Source organism: Corvus kubaryi, unplaced genomic scaffold (assembly GCF_017639235.1).
Source record: "Corvus kubaryi isolate FWS band 111438036 unplaced genomic scaffold, C.kubaryi_AGA036_p1.0 37172, whole genome shotgun sequence".
Classification (NCBI taxonomy): domain Eukaryota; kingdom Metazoa; phylum Chordata; class Aves; order Passeriformes; family Corvidae; genus Corvus; species Corvus kubaryi.
The window spans coordinates 770,714-788,183 of NW_024581047.1; the positions used below are offsets into that span (position 1 = coordinate 770,714).

A 17,470-nucleotide genomic window follows, 5' to 3' on the forward strand; every position below is an offset into this window, starting at 1 on the left:
ATGGGCAGAGCCTGTGAACCTGACAGCACTTCTGTGTGCTGGGGCAGAGCCAATTTCATTCAGAATTTCCCCCAGCCAAAGTCTTGGCTTATGCAAACAACTTTCTGAGAGCAGAAAATTTGTTATTCCCCACTGGGCATGTGGAACAGAATAGAAAACTGGGTCTTCTCTGTGCTGCAAATGAAGAGACAGCACCTCTGTCAAGGGACCCTGGGGTGCAGTTACATGATAAGTTGGCTTCTGTCTTGTCACCACTGCAGGAAGCTGAAGTTGCCATTTCTGAAAGGCAATTTGCCACCTCCTTAGCAGTGTCAGTTCAGCTGCACTGTGAAATGAGCCGGGTTGCAAAGCCAAAACAAGTTTTTTCTTCTTTGGAGGGTTATTTTTAAGCTGGATCATTCCACTATCCCACTTACAGCGCCACACAGGCAGCGATGGCAGCACAGTGAGGGGGAAGTGAGCTATGGCAGGTGGGAAAAAATAGTTGGAGCAGAAACTCCTCCAGCTGGTTTCACCTCCAAAGGATGTGTGCTGCACAAGTCATCTGACAAGACCAGTAGGAATAATTACCTGGAGGTTGTGTTCCTGTCATTTTCGTCTTAATGAAGTAGTCTATGTCTGACTCTACAACACAGTTCTCCAAGCTGACCCGAACCTCTTCATACAGCTACAAAACAGAATCCAAGAGTTTAATTTAACTTTTAACATTTCACGTTGAATTAACAAATAATGCTCTTGTAGTAATTTTCCCCTTAAGAGACACTTTATACTTGATACATGTCTGACCTGGCTGATCTTTAGCCTGTCCCCTGTACAAATATTCTTGTAAACACACCTGCTTGTTTGTGCTCTGGATAGTCTTCAAAGAGAGGAGGACAAAGGCAGCCCAGGACTTTTCAATGCAATAAAGAAATTAATAGCAGGAAACAGCCATTCAAAGTCAAATGTAGTGTATTCTTTACATCTTCCAGTTTTGAGGCCATGACTGGATGCCTTTTTTGAAATTGTGTCAGAGCCCAGATATACTCAACTGAGTGTTTTGGTAGCAAAAAGCATTCCCCAACAAACCAAGGAGGACACATGTGAGTGTTACTAAGCGTGACACACACTGTGTTGCATCCAGATGTGCATCTGGTTTACATCTAGAGAGAACAGGAGTGAGAGATTCCCCTGGACACAGTCAGCACTGCAGAGAAGGGCAAGCCAGGCTGTACCTCATCATCCTTCACACACTGCAGGGAGAGCTGGTTGCAGTGCACCCACAGCGAGTTCCGCAGGATTGTGATGCGGTCGCACTCCTGGAGCTGGAAGACCTAAAGCCAAAAAGGAAACCTGATGTAGCCTCATACCGAGTTATTTACTTTGCAGGCTGTGACAGGGCTGGGGATGCAAACCCATTCTGAAGGCCCCATTGTAAAGGATGTTTTTTCAGTTAGTGGAGAAACTACATCTACTGTTCGTGCTCAAAAATTTGTTCTAATTGGTTGCACCAAATTAAAGTTATGTTTTAGAGACAAAATCAAAGCAGGGGAGAGGAATCCAGGTCTGGATTTGACTGCTACCTCTTCTGTTGAGGGTTTCAGAGTCAGGGTCCTTCCTGTCTGCCCATCACACTGAAGGAAATCTTGATGTTTAACAGATCAGTAGAGTACTGGCATGAAAGGGTTGTATTCATGTTAGAGGTAGAGCCAAAACTATCCACCTCTGCCATCTAAAATGTCTCTAAACTTTTCTCTTTTGAAAGTACTTGAGGCTCTCTGGAGTTGAGTCTGCATATCTAAGATATTTTTGTGGTAAAGAGAAGGCATTTTTCTGTCTTCAGAGTCTACTCCTTTCCTTCATCCGTCTGATTTCCTCATGTTGCTGCACTGCTTAGGAAGAATGAAGGGGGTAGAGAGAGAAGTGTGAACTGATTTGGGGGAAGAGGCAGATAAACCCTTTCTTTAAAAACTTTAAAAAACCTAAATCGCTCTGATCTCTACATTGTACTGTTATAAGTAGAACATCAGGTTTTGGTTTTCTATGAGGTGTGAAAAGCTCAGATGCTTCCAGCCATCTGTCTCCATCTCCATTTGCTAGTAATTATGTCCAGAACACCCCAAATGTATACAACATTCAGCAGAACACTCAGTTGGGTATGCTGCCTGCCATCTAATAACTTACTGACTAAAAAAAGCCAGAAAAGGGAATCTGTCAAGGGAGTAAGCTGCTGTGGGGACTGGTTTCAGAGAGTAAAAGCTTTTAAAGAGAACCTGCCAGGTGGAGAATGAGTATTTCAATACCCTTCTGAACAGAAAACCTGTGGCCCTCAAGGCTGCTGAAAGAGCACCAGAGCCAACTGGGAATTTTCCAGGTAAATGATGTCCTGTCAGGAAATGCTGTTAGTCCAAGAGGGAAGTGTAGAGACTCTGGGCTTTTAAGCCCTTGTTAGCACCCAGAAAAGCACAGCTGGGTCTTGTGTTTGACACATCCCTCGTGTTGCTGGAGAACCTGGGTATCTCATGACAATGTGGCACAGCCCCTGTGACAAAGGTCACCCTGGTGTTGCCACTTGCCAGCCAACATTTTCAGGCTATGATTGTCCAGCACTCAGAGATCTAAGCAACCCCAGCACTTCCAGATTCCCCACTATGCAGCCAAGAAGTGTAGGATTTTAAGCTGGTTTTGTACTAACTGCTAGTTAAAAAAAAATACAAAAAACCAAAAGTATCAGTTCTTCTCTCTACAAGCACTTTTGAAAGACGACATTAAAGATGTCCTTCCTTTATGAATGGCTGTTTGGATTAAGCAGTGGGCAGGTCACAAACTCTGTGGGCTAGTCAGGATTGACCATATGGGACAAAATGAGAGTGTGAGGTTATGGAATGCTTCACTGGTTTGTTGGCTTTTTAAGAAGGGAGAAAATATGCATCTATGGAAATGTCTGTGCCAGTTGTGGGGCTTTTCAGTCCTCTCAGATAGGGAATATTTAAGAGGAAGCCGAGAACTGGAAAGCTATGCTTCTGGCATTTTATTTTATGTGGAAATAAAGCCTGCAACAAGTAAATATAGAAAAATCAGACTTTAGCAGATGGGCAAATGTACTTGAAGGATTACTCTGATCAAATGGGTGGCTGCTTTGGATGCCAACCAGTTCCTGTAAATTGTTGTGCAAAACTTAATAGCCAAGTGCAAATCTCCTGGTCCATCCTCAACAAAATGGAAATAGAGACTTCTCTACCACCACCACCTTTCAACTGAAAGATTACTCCATGGCAGAGGACAAATATTCTTGCAGGTAAATTTCAAGTGCTATGAAACATAAAGACTGACTGGGGTATGTACCTGTTCATATATTGCTCCACCTCTCCCACCTCTGCACTTATTCCCCTCTTTTATTTTTACATAGATATGCTGACCAAGCAAGGAGAGTGTCAGTGAGACAGCAGCAGCTATGTCTAAGTAAGCCCTAGTTTTTGCAGTAATTTTGCAAAGACATCTACTGAGACTCCACATAAAGCAAACACCAAAACCCTTGGGATGGTATTTCAGGCCTTAGACTGAAATCTTCAAATCAGATAAAATAAAGAGTGTGCAAACATCGCTGCAAAAGTCAATGTTTACCTCGCAGGTTTTGATATGTTCCTGTTCCCACTCTGTCCTGACCTTATCCAGCTGCTCGATGTTCTGTTTGTACACGTTCTCTGTAAACACAGACACATGCAACAGAAACCCAACAGTCAGGTAAAAGTGATACAGCCTTTCTCTCTTTCCTCCTATTAGGCCTTTACTGTGATTTCTACGCTGCAGGCCTGTGGTTTGCTTGAGTATCACAAGAATGTCTGAGCTTGGAACTGGCGGGGCGCAATAATCTTTGGGTTTTTTTCTTTGTAGCTATGTACTAGGGAAGGATTCTCTCTGTATGGTTTGCAGATCATTTATAAACTTTACAGTAGGGATAATGCAATTCAGAGATGAAGAGCCTGGACCATGCTTGGGCACTCAGCATCCTTAGGCTCTTTCCATTCCAAGCCAGCCGGCTAAGCCACATGATTCGGTGTAAGCTCTTCCATGAGTAGGGAGAGACAAGCCTGAGCTCATGAGCCAGCTCAGGTGTGTGCTGGCCTGTCCTGGGCATACACATTTGTGGCTGGAGATCACTACTGTGCTCACGCACATGGGGACGGGCTATCTGGTTCGGGCTGTCTCCAGGCAATTTGAATGTCTACTGTGCTTTCTCAAACTTGCTTCAAGAAGAGCTTTTCTTCCCTGGGTGAAGTCCCTAAAGGAAGTTGTTTATAAATTCGTTAATGAAAGCAGGGCACTGATATTTCCACAAAGGACCGTGAATGCAGATGACTGTCAGGTTGCTGCTCTTTAGAGGCTTCTTCATTAGTCTTTGGGCAGGTGACTTTGGGAACCCTGACTTGGGAGATAGCCTGGGTGATTTGGATGGTGTTCTATCAAAATCCTGTGCTGGTAGATCTTTGCTGAGAAGAATCATAGTTTAGCTGCAAACAGCATCACCTGCTTCGTTTGCTGCCTCTCTGCATTGCTTGGCTTTGTTCTGGCTCTGAAACAGGAAAAGAAACACCCCAAATTAATTTCTGATGATATTTTTGCTTCTGCCCCAGTTTTTTGTGCCTGCTCTTTTTTCCCTCCTAGGGGAAAGGCTCTAACTTGCAAGCACTTCCTGGCTGCCCCCCCTTTATGCATGGTATGTTGAATGTGTGCTATGGAGAAGGGACCAGAATTTCCCAGGTGCAGCCGTAGGTCCAATGACTTCGAGGGAAAGCTTTCCATCCAGACATCCCTGCCGTAGGAGCTCAGAGCCAGCATGATCCAGCCTGAAGCTGTGCCTGCTGGCTGAGTTGGTTTTTCTCAATTGTTTGATGTGCTTTTCTAATAGATATTTATAAGCAGAAATAAATGGCAGTTAAAATTCTTCATCTTTCAAGCTTCTCATGTAGTACACAGATAAAAAGCACACAGCTTTTAAAATACTTTGCAAATGCCAGATTATTTCCCATAACAACTCAGAAGCCTAAAAGCAAAATTCACTCTAAGTAGAACTTCTCTGTTTAAAAACCTGCAGCTTTTAGCAAATGAAAAAGCAGCCATCACTGACAGGTCTGTACTCGCAGGTCTTTCTGCACAGATGGTGATGACAGTACAGTAATGCACTGCTCTAGACATCAGTGTAAACATTCTTCCATCCTGCCCTTGAAGACAAGGCTCAGGTAGGGGTTCTTACAATCGTATTCCTCATCACAGCTGGCTGGGAAACGTGTAGTAAGCTGGGAACAGAAGCTTCATTCTTATTTGCTTCCTGGCCCAAACTGTTTGCAAATGCTGAGCAGAATTAAACAGCTTGTGAAAGCTGCCTCTGTGCATTCCCAACGTGCTGGCATGTGCAGGGAAGAAACAGCAATGGTGCACCCTGAGATCCTTCTGCGTGAAAGGAGCTGGGTCAGGTTTAGCTGCCACTTGAAGCTGTGAAATGTTCTGGTGTCATTTCGGCAGGGCCGGGATCCCATCCCCTCTTTGCAGCTAAGCTGCAGGGGTTTGCTCATCAAAGATTAGGGAATGCTGGAAATAAAATGTAAAGTTCTGATGCTGTTTTTAGAGTCTCCACACTGCCCCCCCACTCCTTGAGATGATTTTTGATCCTTTTGCTTACACTGCACTGATTTTTATCGAGCCAAAGGGAGTTCATTTATTTTGTTTTCTCCATCTGTTTCACTGTAAAATGTTCCCATTAAAAGTTAGTGAATTGTCAGCTACAAGTATCAAGACGATGCAAGGAAGGACTGCAGTGCCTTAATTTCCAACGATTTATTTTTGAGTCTGTAAATTTAGTTGAAATTAAACTCACCATAAGGAGAAAAATGTTGAGGAAAAATATGCATTTTAATGTAAGATGCTATGCCTACTAAGTGTAAAAGACCAAAAGGCAAAACTAACTGCATGACATATTTTTGACTTGTTTCTTTTGCTTAATGAATAATTTCAGAGAAAAATCTCATTCAGTTTCCTCCCAGGATTCATAGAACAATTGGATCACAGCCTGGGATAAATTAATTAGATAACTTAGTCCCTTCCCAGAGGATTCTGTGGGGTTAATTTGAAGACAAAGCAGCCCCTGGCATCCTGTAGAATAGTTGGTTAATTGTATTCTCTTGTACCTTGAAAGGTAAACGCCCCAGTTTTCCCTCTAAATAGCACTGTCATCTCAGGTACCTTTTCTGTTTGCTTTTGGTTGCCTGAAGCACTGGTGCGTTCAAAGGACTGCTCGGCCTCATCCGCCTCCTTGCACTTCTGCTCGTAGGTCTTCTTGGACTGCATGGAAATGAAATCAAACGTGAGGGTTTGGCTAGGGGAACAAGGCTGGATTCCCCCCACTGGGATGTTCCAGGCACTTTCTGTTTTGCAGTTTGGGGGAGCAAGTCAGTGCCCAATTTGGGCAATAGAAAAAAATCCCAATGACACCATAAGGAGATAGAAAAATAGAACTGAAAAATTGGAGTAGGAGCTGGCAGCATAGATCGTGTCCTTTTCCTGCAGCCCTGAAATTGTTTGCTTTGTACAACTGCAGCTCCCTGCAGGGGTCAGGAATGCACAGGCAGCTCTACCACTGGTGCATCAGGTATCTGCCTGAGCAACCACAAAGAGATGAAATTAGGAGCTGCATTCCCAGGGTGGCCGTGGGGTGGGTTGTCATCTCTACCCTGTGACTTGGAGCATCAGGTGGCTGAAGTCAGGGTGTTGCCTTGCCCATTGCTCCAAGCTATGAGGCAGAGCCAGCACCCCACAGGCAACAGTCTTGGTGTAGTTCTCAGAAGCAAGAGAAATCTTTATTTGCACCAAAATATCTATGTATCTTAGAGATGCACTTAGAACAACCACATTTCAAAAAAAATTGTTAGTACGCTTCCAGCTGTAGCACTGACAGGTCTGCAACTACTTTCCTTTAGAGGCAGTTGCCCATTGGAAACCAAACCCAGCTGCCTATAGTTTCTGTACATGCAAGTTTTTGAGCTGGAGAGGGTTCCTCCTGCCTGCAAGATTCACTCGCTGTTCTTAAAGTTGTATTTGCACACACTGACAAATTCTATTTACTCTTCTAAGTACCCTTGCCTAGAAAGAATGAAATCCTGTTTGGCCTGGGGCACCGTTCATTCCATTTTAACCCTCTGGAGACTTTTCAGTGGGTGCAGCAGGGAAGATGAGCTTCCTCCTCAAAGCAGGAATGACATCTTCACTGTCTCACACACACTCTTCCACACTCACACAGCTTTGACCTTTCTTTAAATAGAGGTACGTGTAATACAGATTTTAGTGGAGCCAGTTTGTATCAGGAAACCTGCCCAAGCCCTCCTTGCTTACCTCCATTGTTTTCTTATAATGGGACAGTTTGCTCTTTTGCATACGCTCCATTGCAGACTCATACTGTAAGAAACACACACAAGTCACCACACAAGTTTCTTGCTTTGGACTTCTTCCTCCCCTTTCCAGCAGCCAGAGTAGGAGAGCCATAGTCAGGGCCTTTCTATAGGCCACCTGCCTGTGGGGAAAATTACTTCACTCTGCTTTTATAAATGACAGGTTTCTGAGTGATACAGAGAGCATCAAAGTGCCAGGTAAAAAAAAAATCCCAGATAATTCTGCTTCGGTGGTTTCCATTAATAGCAGAGAGGACATAGATCTTCATTTTCTTCCTCCCTTTTTTTGTCTTAAGGAGATGAACTAGTGCAACACCCAGTCACAGTGCTGCGGGCTCTGCCAGCAGGGTTCCTTTGCTGGTGCCAGAGCTTGGTCCCACATCTCTGCAGGCCAAACCACTGTCTCACCCACATGAGCACAGGTAGTTTTCCATTTTCAATACAAACAATTCCTGTCTCTTTTATATTGCACTGCTTCTGGCAACTTTATGCTCACTGTGATTTGATTTCCATGCTGGAGTCATCTGGGCAGTGTTGGAAGGACAGTGCTGGGTTCTCTTTTATGGCTTTAGTTGTGGTATGGCCATCTGTATATGACAATAAGATATGCTCCTACTGGCAGGGGATGGGTTTCTTCAGGCGGACTTTAGTTCCTTTAATCTTTACATTCTGCTCAAACAAAACTCTCTCCAGGGCTACCCAGATGCTTGTTTCACATTGAGCACAGTCTTGAGAGCAGCTACAATACAACACAAATCACAGCATTTTGGGAGGTTACCAAAACTGCTGACACCATCCAGTATGTCTGATGTTGGCTTCCTCACAGCCACACGCTACACAGAGAAAAAATCTTATCTAAGATTCCAAAGGAGTTTTTACTTTTTTTTTTTCCAGGCCCCTCAAACTGTTCCCAGTTGAATTATAGGCTTACTGTTCTCAACAGGAGAGAGCCTCTCTGCACATTCCAGTGGCAAAGGGAATGGGGTACAAACACAAATGAACCTGGTGCCCACTGTCTGTCTTTTAATGCCTTATTTGCTTCATCAGATCACTGCCAACCTCAAATCTCAATAGCAGCACTGGTTTTACTCACTTTCATATTCAGAATTCTTTGCTATTCCAAGTTCCTGTGTGTCAGGGGCTTGTAGACACAAAATTTTTGTGGCACCAGATACTGGTTATATGCACTTTCATCTGTTTAAAATTAGCAAAGAAATTAATATTTATTTTACTCCTCCATCACTCAGTGCTGTCAGAATTAAGGGGCTGTCCTGTCTTTGTCTTCAACTCCACGGAGCCAGAGAAGGTGTGAGAGTGGCCACTGTTGTCTCTATTGAGAGCTATTTTTCAAGAGACTTAGGGCTTGATAAGGTCACAGGGCGTGAAATTGCCTTAAATATACTCAAATTTTTATTATACAACATCAACTAGATGCTACTTATTCCATGTATTTGTTATTCAGTATATATTGGTGTTGCATTCAGCATGATATTAATTTGCTTTCATGTTTCTAAACATTTGTGTTACGCCTTTGTTTAATGCATGTTGTAGATTGTGCAGGGTCGTATCAAAGAAACCCATTGGCAAGGGTATAAAAAAGAGAAAAGGAAGGATTAAGTTCTTACAGAAATAATAATAACAGTATCTGCAGTTACACCAGAGAGAATAAAAGGGACTAAAACCTCTGGTTCCTGAGTTCAGAGCACTACTTTGTTTCCAGCTGGGATCAGAAAGAGATTTTTGTTCCACAGTCTCGTCTATAGAGGGAACAGGGCATGCTGGAAATGCTTTATCATCTTTTGCAGAATTCCCCCCCTATAGCTGGAGAAAGGTCCTCAGCACGGACCATTGACCCAATCTGTTTCAACATTTCTCTAGTTTCTCACCTTTTTTCTTTGCTCCTTCTGCCTTTCTCGGAACTCCTCTATTCCTTTCAATTCTTCCTTCAGCATTACTGACAGCTGGATATGAGAGTTTCCAACACTTTCAATTTCTAAAACAAATCAGAATTCATGTTCAGTCAGTGGAAAGGTCTTTAAAGATAAAGTCACATTTTTTAGGAGATGTTTCTGTGATGTGGCTGCCCTATGAGTTCGCAAGCAGGGCAGCCTTTAAAAAGGTTTCCCTTTTGTTTCTGCGTGCACTGACATTGCTGAGGGTTCAAGAGCAGAGTGACTGTGTTTCTTCATGGTCCCATTTACCCCATCTGTCCCCCTTCCTTTGGCGCTGAAGGTCAGAAGTTGTGGTGCAGAGGGAAGGAAGGAGATCTCACTTCCATCATCCCTGTGTCTGCTTTGCCGTGGCTGTGCTGCTGGCCTGTCACTGCTCTTGGGAGCTGCTGCCAGTAGTGGCCAGTCATTAGATGAGGTTGCATGCTGAGAATTTCCAAGGGTCAGCCAAGATGGATTGAATCTCAGAGCACCTGGCTGGTGCTGTTTGAAATGGCTGGGAAATTCTCCGCGTTTGTCAGCTTTGGTGCCTCTGAAATGGAACCCCGCATTTTCCAGAAATGTTGAGCTCCCACACCCAGGCCCTAAAAATACCCCAGTCCAGCAGCTGCTTTTCAAGAGGGAGTTTTGATGTAAACAGGAGGTGCCAGTGACCGGGTACGGTGTCCTATTGCCTCTGATGGTGCTGCATTTTGTGTGTGTGAAAGGGTCTTCTCAAGCCTGGGGCATGTTTAGAAAGTTGGTTTGGTGTCAGTGGTTTGCAGAAGAGGGAACAGAGCTCATATCTTGTGACTTGATCCAGATAAATTTACTTGAAGAACAAGCCATTTGCTTCACCACCAGAAAGTGGATTGAGTGCCCAGCAGGCACCCTTTTCCTCCACTCTTTACACTACAGACTGGGATAAAAAAGCTGGGAATAGAGGGGGGAACAGGATGAACATATTGGGTGCCTGTGTTTCCTAGGTCAGAAGGGAACAGGGAAATACTTACGTTGCTTGAGCATCTCGAATGCTGCCTTCAGTGTGCTGTGGGGCAGAAACAAGACACTTTCTTAGTATTGCCTTCTAAGGGTGTGTTGTGAATCCGGGGAAAAAAACTTTCCCTCAGAACCTCAAAGATCCACATAGAGATAAAAACCCTTAACAGCCTCGTAATAAAAGCTGACCATGCTAACAAGCACAATAGCATCAATCTGTTACCATCAGGAAATGCAATAAAACGGTCCATGAAGCAAGGAATTGCACCATTCCTTCTGTGCACCCTTTTTCAGTCGCACTGTATTTGTGACCGTGAATGTTAACAGCCTCTCTCCTTGCACCTTGCTAGTAGATACGAATGAAACGCCGGCGGCCGGGGGGAATTGGGGTTTTGGAGCAGTAGCCTGAAGGGTGGAGCGAAACCCGCTCGTCCCTGAGCGCTGAATGCGGCCCCGCTCCGTCCTCGGCGCCCCATCCCGCGCCGCAGCATCGCCCACACCGCGCCTGCCGAGCACCCCCGTGTGGCACCGCTGCTGCCTTCCGCACCAAAGCCCGGCGCTTGCCACATGCCACAGGCACGGCACGATGAATAAAGCATGCCGTGAAATCCGGCAGCCGCATCGCTCAGTGGTAGGGCTGCAGAGGGGCATGAGAGGGAACCACAGACTGATGTCCTGTCTTTTGACTAGGGCAGAGTCCAGTTCCAGAAGGCACCAGAGATATCAGCATAGATGTGAAGAGACAGCAAAAGGTGTCTAAAAGGCATTTTCAACTCAATAAATTCCTCTAGCTCTGAATTTGCAGGCTGGCAGGGCATTTGCGCACACAGAAGCCAGGGCTGAGTGATTTGGAAGCTTTTCAGATTTAGAAATAATCTCTTCAAGCCCCAGAGTTGTTGTTGCTGGAAGGAATCCGTTCTGGGCTCTCCATGCAGACCTGGTCTGCCCCAGGGAGGAGCCCAGGGGGAGAGCTGATGAATGAAGAGCCTCCAGTCTCCCTGGCTACTCGGAGACTGCTGTCACTTTCCAGTCATGTGCACCCGCAGATGGGCAGGGAAATCTGCATCTCTTGGGCCATTTCGGGAGCCTTATGAGGCACGGGAAGGATCCTAATTGCCCTGTGTTAATTTAAGCTGGACATCTGTTTCCTAATCAAAGCTTGCTCTCCCAGCAGTGAGGCTGCCTTGCCAGGCATAAGAAAAATGCACAGGCGAGGGGAAAGGTTGGGCCTGTCCTCAGCAAAAACTGCCTGGAAACCCATCCCAGATCTAAGTTTGTAGAAATATAAGGAAATGGCTTTCAAAGAGGAAAGAAGAGCTGCTTGAATTTTTTCAGATTTCAACTAGATTGTGGTGAATCTCTTGAGATAAGTCAGGGAGAGCATTCTAGATTGAGTATTTTTAAGTGTTTTCCTAACAATACTTACACATTTGAAGGTTTGTTTTGTAAAAAGTTAGGTGTGAAATTTGGGTGGAAACTAAATTTTCACACCACGAAGGAAACAAGCAGTATTCATTCCAGCTAATTAAAAGCTTGACATTAAAAGACAAGTTGAATATCAGTGGCAGAGATAGTTTTTTCTCACCTAAAAGATCTAATGGATTATCTTAAAAAAATAAATATATACAAGGAATAAAATTTTATTTTCCAGTGGGTAATTTCCAGTAGGAGGTGGGGAATGTGCTAACAACTTCATGCCTGAAACAGGTAAATACTGGAATTTAAAAAATAGAGGGCACTTGCAAACTGCACATACTGTTTGTACTCTGTGTTGATCTATTTTTCTCAGAGATTTTTTTCCCTTTGCTGTTGGTGATTCAAGTTATGCAAAAACTGGCAAAATTGCTGTAGTGGATAATGAAAAATAGCTTTCTCAGTATATATCAAGGACAAAAGCAATTTGCTGCTTTTTTGGTTTCCAGCACCTGAGCTACCAGAGCAGTTCATGGTCACAAGTCACCCATGGAGCTGTTCTCCTTTTCCTGGCTCTCTGTAAGGCCAAAGGGGTCTCTGGTGTAATAATGCATCTGGCTGTGACCCAAAGAGGGATCAATTTGTCCCCTGCATGGTCTCTAATGGCCTTTTCAGAAATCTCTGGCTTTTTCTTCCTTGTATGAAGGATTTGTCCAGCCAATTCCACAGCTGCTGACTGGGGCAAGTAGATTGAAATAGACTTAAGCCATTTCCTTCCTTATTTTTATAATATTTTTCTAAAATCAGTGAATTGGATCCCACATCCTTACAAGGCTTAAGAGGGCAGCAAATATGTCATCATGCCAAGTTATACATGTGGGAGAGAATAAATAAATCAAATTTTGACCTGTGGATCCATCAGGACTCCCTTTACGACTCCTGGGCTGCAGCAGCAGTGCTATAGATTTGCTCCTGGATGTTCTGATTATATCAGTGAAATATTTCAGTGCTTCACAGGGCTTAATGGAAGTGACTCCTGCAGCTGATACACGAATGAGTTTTAATTCTGTCTGTGCTGGTGTGGATGTACAGCACCTATTACCTATTGCTTTTGGGTGGGTTTGGCTTTCTAATGGGATTGATGTGGGCTTTACTCTGAGGCATCCAAAGTGAGGACATCTCACTCTCCTGGACACTCTGAAAGAGTGTTTTACCCTCAGTAGATGTGGCTGCTTAGCATTCTGGTAGAACTGATTTTTTGTGTTTGTCCTGTGGATAAATTAGAAAACCTGGGGTTGAAAACAATTCAAGCAAAACTGAAAATTTGACACCATTTGTCCTTTTTTCCTTTTTTTTTCTTTCTTTTTCTTTTTTTCCTTCTTTTTTCTTCCTTTTTTTCTTTTTAAAATTTTTTTCTTTTTTCTTTTTTTCTTTTTTCCCTTTTTTCTTTTTTCTTTTTTCTTTTTTTTCTTCTTTTTTTTTCTTTTTTTTCTTTTTATTTTCTAATTTTTCTTTTCTTTTTTTTTCTCCTTTTCTTTTATTTTCTTTTTTTTTTTTTTAATTGCCCACTTCTGAGATTTCCACATACATTCTGGAATACTGTTAAATCACTCCAGCTAAAGACAGAGCTCCAGCCTTCCCTTTGGGCACCCCCACATGGAGAATCCTGCAGGTGTCTCCTTGAAAATAAGGCTGCACACGAATTTACTCTGTGTGTTTGTTAAACGACTCCCTGTTGTACATTTAAAGATTGGATTTGTCAGAAATTAATTTTGGGCAGAAACAGGGGTGCCTGAATCTGGAATAAGAGGAAACAGCCTGTGCAACAGCCACTGCAGCAACTTCGAGGGGGTTTTGCCATCTAGTGGCTACAATATTCTTACCGGGTTGGTTTGGCTTTTTATGCTTTCTCTCTGTTTTTGGACCTTGTTTTTGCTGAAAAACTGAGCTGTGCTGAGCAGTCCTCTGTGCCACGAGCACCCTCAGGAATTGCTCTGTTGGCCTGCTTCACAGCCATCAAAAGCTGAATTTCACAGCACCAGAGATGTAATTAGCAGAGCCGTGGCAGTGCCTAGGTGACAGATATACTCACCATTACACTGTTGCACCACACTATTTTGTCTAAATCTTTTCAACTTTAAGCTTGATAGTTTGGACACTTTTTCCCAGTACTTTGCCTTTAGACACTGGGTTAACTGAGTAATTCAGAGAGTCCCCTTATATCTTGTACACAGGAAGGTAAAACAGGCCCTTCTAACCGGAAAACCACAGATCGTTTTTAATTTTCTTTCTTTTCTACCTTTGCTTGGTGACTAGAAGTGTGAAATAACCCCACCTTCCTTTCTGGTAGGTTTCTGTTTTGACATTGGTATGATCTACAATTTTCAGTTGTTCTTGTAATTTTTAAAAATACCCTTCCTTGAAACTGAGAGAAGTCTGTGCCAGATGAACTCTACAGACCAGTTCCCAGCAATCCTGTCCACCCTCAGCCTCCGGTAACTTAGATCCTGGTAGCAGAGTTGTGGAGCCACTGCAGTGACAGTCCCCTCTGAGGTCACCATTAACATCTGCCTTTCCTCCTGGCACACAGGGAAGACCCAATGTGGTATTACCAACTATTCCTTCTGTGAAGCCCAGTGGTGTGGGGAGACATGTCCAGAATCATCTGGTCTCTAATAATTCACACCTGGGAATTATGTGTGAACCTGTGTCTTCACTGCAAAGAAGAAATGAAGGGAGAGGAGTTGTGCTCTTTTAACAGGGAAGTAACGAAGTCACTACCCAGTCCTAGGCCAGGCACACAGCAGTGTTTCACATGAGAATCATGTCTCACCTTGTTTAGTGGGCATGTGGCAAAAACACTGAAGAATTAATTTTGCCATGATGTTTTCTTGTTCTCAGAGGAGCTATAAACACAAAGACAATGCCCCTCAGTGCAGCTGGAAGGATTTCTGTCCAAGTTCCAGCTGGGCTGTGGTGTGGAGCCACATGAGCTGTCATCTGAGCTGCTGCAGAGGCTGCACTGTGCACCAGGCTGGGCTCAGTGACAGCTTTGGGATTGTAGGACTTTCACAGAAGTAACAACCTGTGTGGAGGGTTCCTCACGTGCTGTGGGGTGTCCACATCCATATTTGGGCGCTTGGATATTTCCAGGGATGTGTCAGGAATGGCAGCAGCCCTGAACTGAAGGGGAAGGGGGCTGTGTCAGCACTCCAGGGCTGGTTACTGGGAGCACAGACACGTCACCCCAGACTTTGCTGTGGCAGGGGAGCAAACAGGAAGACATCTCCATGTTCCTTGTCCTCCCTGTAAATCTGTGTCCATAGACAACAATTTAGATCCCTTGTGGCTCCAGAATGAGCTGTGCTATCGAAATCAAAGGTTAAAACAGTCAAAGCAAATTTTGTACCCTTAACATAAAACTAAATCTCCTCACGTCTCTCAGAAAGAGAGCAGCACCGCTCAAAAATGCCTGTCCTCATCACTAGAGAGCTTTTCTAGATCAAATTTAATGGGGACTGAGCAGAGGCTTAGGTCCATTTTCAGAGTCCTGAAAGTTCAAAGAACTAGTGTATACGTTCTGTGTGGGTTCAGAACATTTGGATGGAGAATAACCAGCCATGGAAGGATGTGACCTTCCAAACTGACTTTTAGCTTCAATTCAAAAATGCTGGCTTTGTGTGGAATAATACAGAGGATTCTGTATATTAAGTGACAGATGCACTATTTTTATCCACAGGAAGCAGCAATTGGCATTTTGTTACAGATGCCCCCACCTTACACTCACCGAAATGTTCTATTTCAGGCATTGCAGAGAAGAGCACATATGGGCTTGAAGGAACTACCCTTTCCCGAGGTCTTAAGGAGATGGCAGTGGAAAAAAATGGATGAAAAATGTAGGAAATCATATACATGAGAAGAGACAAGCAGAGCAAATGACAAAAATAGCTGTTGTCATTCTAGACAGAATTTAACCAGCTAGTACGTGTTTACATCAGTTATTTTACAGAAGAGCAGTTCCCAAAGGCCCTGGTTCAGCTGAAGCTGAGGATGTATCTGAGAACTGGGCTCTGTAGCATATTCTGCTTTCATGTTGCTGTGCTGAAGAGTTGCCCAAAGCCACTGCGTGGAAATTCCCAGTCACCTTGCAGCCAGAAAGGTGTTTCCTCTTAAAGGCACAAGCTCTGCTGGGAATCATCTCTAGTGTGAGAAGCATCATTGCTGTGTACACTCCCAGCAAACAGTTGCAAATATGATCTCAGTCCGTAACTTGGCTGGAAATGCCCAGTTTCTGTACATCCTCTCCCATGTGTGCACCACAGAGAGTACAAATACTGCAGTTCAAACTTCAAAACCTGTAGTTCTCTCTCCCCTGCTGGATATGGCTGTAAGCTGTCATTTGCCAAGAAAACATGGCTCTAGGTTTGTAATCAACTTTTCATAATTTCTTTTATGAGTGGAGACTAGGAAATGGTGATACAGATTTAATTTTTTTAGTTTAAAAAGTGGGATAACAGGCATACATTGTTTTACCTATTGACTCAGTGGATACTAAAATGTTTCAGGTTTTAAATAAGAACAAGACAGAAGAAAACACTGGAGGCTGTTCCATATAAAGCTGCTGCCGGTGTGGCATCCTATGAACTTACTAATTGCTATGGCTAGAAGATTATTTAGAAGAAATATCTTCATATGCTTGCCCTGTCGTTCTACTCTTCCCTTGGGATCTACTGTTGGGGACAGAATATTAAGCTGAAGGGGTTAGTCTGAGCCTCTGTGATCCTTCTTGCAGTCTTAGGTTGAAGTGTGTGCATCCTTCTGTGCATTGGAATGAGCTTGTCAAGGCCTGTAGCAACTGCTGAGAGCTGTGCCATGGGTTGGGAAGAGGATCTCCCCGTTCCCTTTGGGAAGGGGTTTGTACCAGCTGCAGTGCTTTTGGCAAGAACAAGCAGCTGGACTACTGAATGATGGTGTCCTTTGGCTGTTAGTTCCCTAACTTTTGTTTCTCGAGCTGGAAGCTCGAGTGTTTGCTTGCTGTGTCAATGGCGTCCAGCACCAGCTTCTTTTAGAAACCCCATCTTGGCTTTTTTAAGAAATTAGAAATAAAAGGTGCAGCGTTGTTGTGGTTCCTGCCCCCTGCCACGTGGTCCTGGGAGAGGGGTCCCAGGCTAGAGCAGGGCCTCCGGGGTTTCCCTACTCCCTGGTCAGCCTCGTTCCCCATGGGTTGTTTTGTGTTCCCCTGCCCGGGAAGAATGCTCTGGTCCCGTGATTGCTCAGTTCTCGGCCAAGTCGGCGCCCGAGCAGCTGGAGAAATAAACATCTCTCTGAAAACATCTACCAATAATTGGTCCTTATATTTCTTTTCCATGAGCCTCGTTGTCTGTACAAGTTGCAAGAATTCCCACTGCAACACAGCGTGTCTGCCTTGCTGGTTTTGGTGCTGTCAGACACATTCCTGCACCTGTGGGCTGCCCACGGCCAGTTCCAACCCCGCTGTGCACAGGCACGGCGAGGCCCTGGCTGTCAGTCACACCTCCAGCAGCAGTGCTCGCATCTTGTCCCCTGCTAGACCTGAGGTCAGCGTGGTTCTCACGTTTCTGATCTGCAGAGCCCACAGCAGACACTCCACGTTATCCTCTTTGGCCAGGTCACAACGTGATGTTACTGCTGGGGCTCAGCACTGAAGTGTCCTGTGAGGTCTGGCCTGGA

The 17,470-nt window shown here is 44.3% G+C and overlaps 1 protein-coding gene across 1 annotated transcript in view; it reads right to left on the bottom strand.

Annotated features, from left to right (window-relative positions):
• The window catches only part of PSTPIP1 (proline-serine-threonine phosphatase interacting protein 1), a 51,146-nt gene that overhangs the window by 9,263 nt on the left and 24,413 nt on the right, over positions 1 to 17,470 (bottom strand). Inside the window, exons 4-11 of the mRNA XM_042021796.1 lie at positions 10,363 to 10,397; positions 9,308 to 9,414; positions 7,366 to 7,428; positions 6,220 to 6,318; positions 4,507 to 4,552; positions 3,604 to 3,683; positions 1,215 to 1,313; positions 571 to 667 (exon numbers count right to left, since the gene is read on the bottom strand). Coding sequence (XP_041877730.1) covers positions 571 to 667; positions 1,215 to 1,313; positions 3,604 to 3,683; positions 4,507 to 4,552; positions 6,220 to 6,318; positions 7,366 to 7,428; positions 9,308 to 9,414; positions 10,363 to 10,397 — 626 coding nt within the window. The remainder of the gene's footprint in view (positions 1 to 570; positions 668 to 1,214; positions 1,314 to 3,603; positions 3,684 to 4,506; positions 4,553 to 6,219; positions 6,319 to 7,365; positions 7,429 to 9,307; positions 9,415 to 10,362; positions 10,398 to 17,470) is intronic.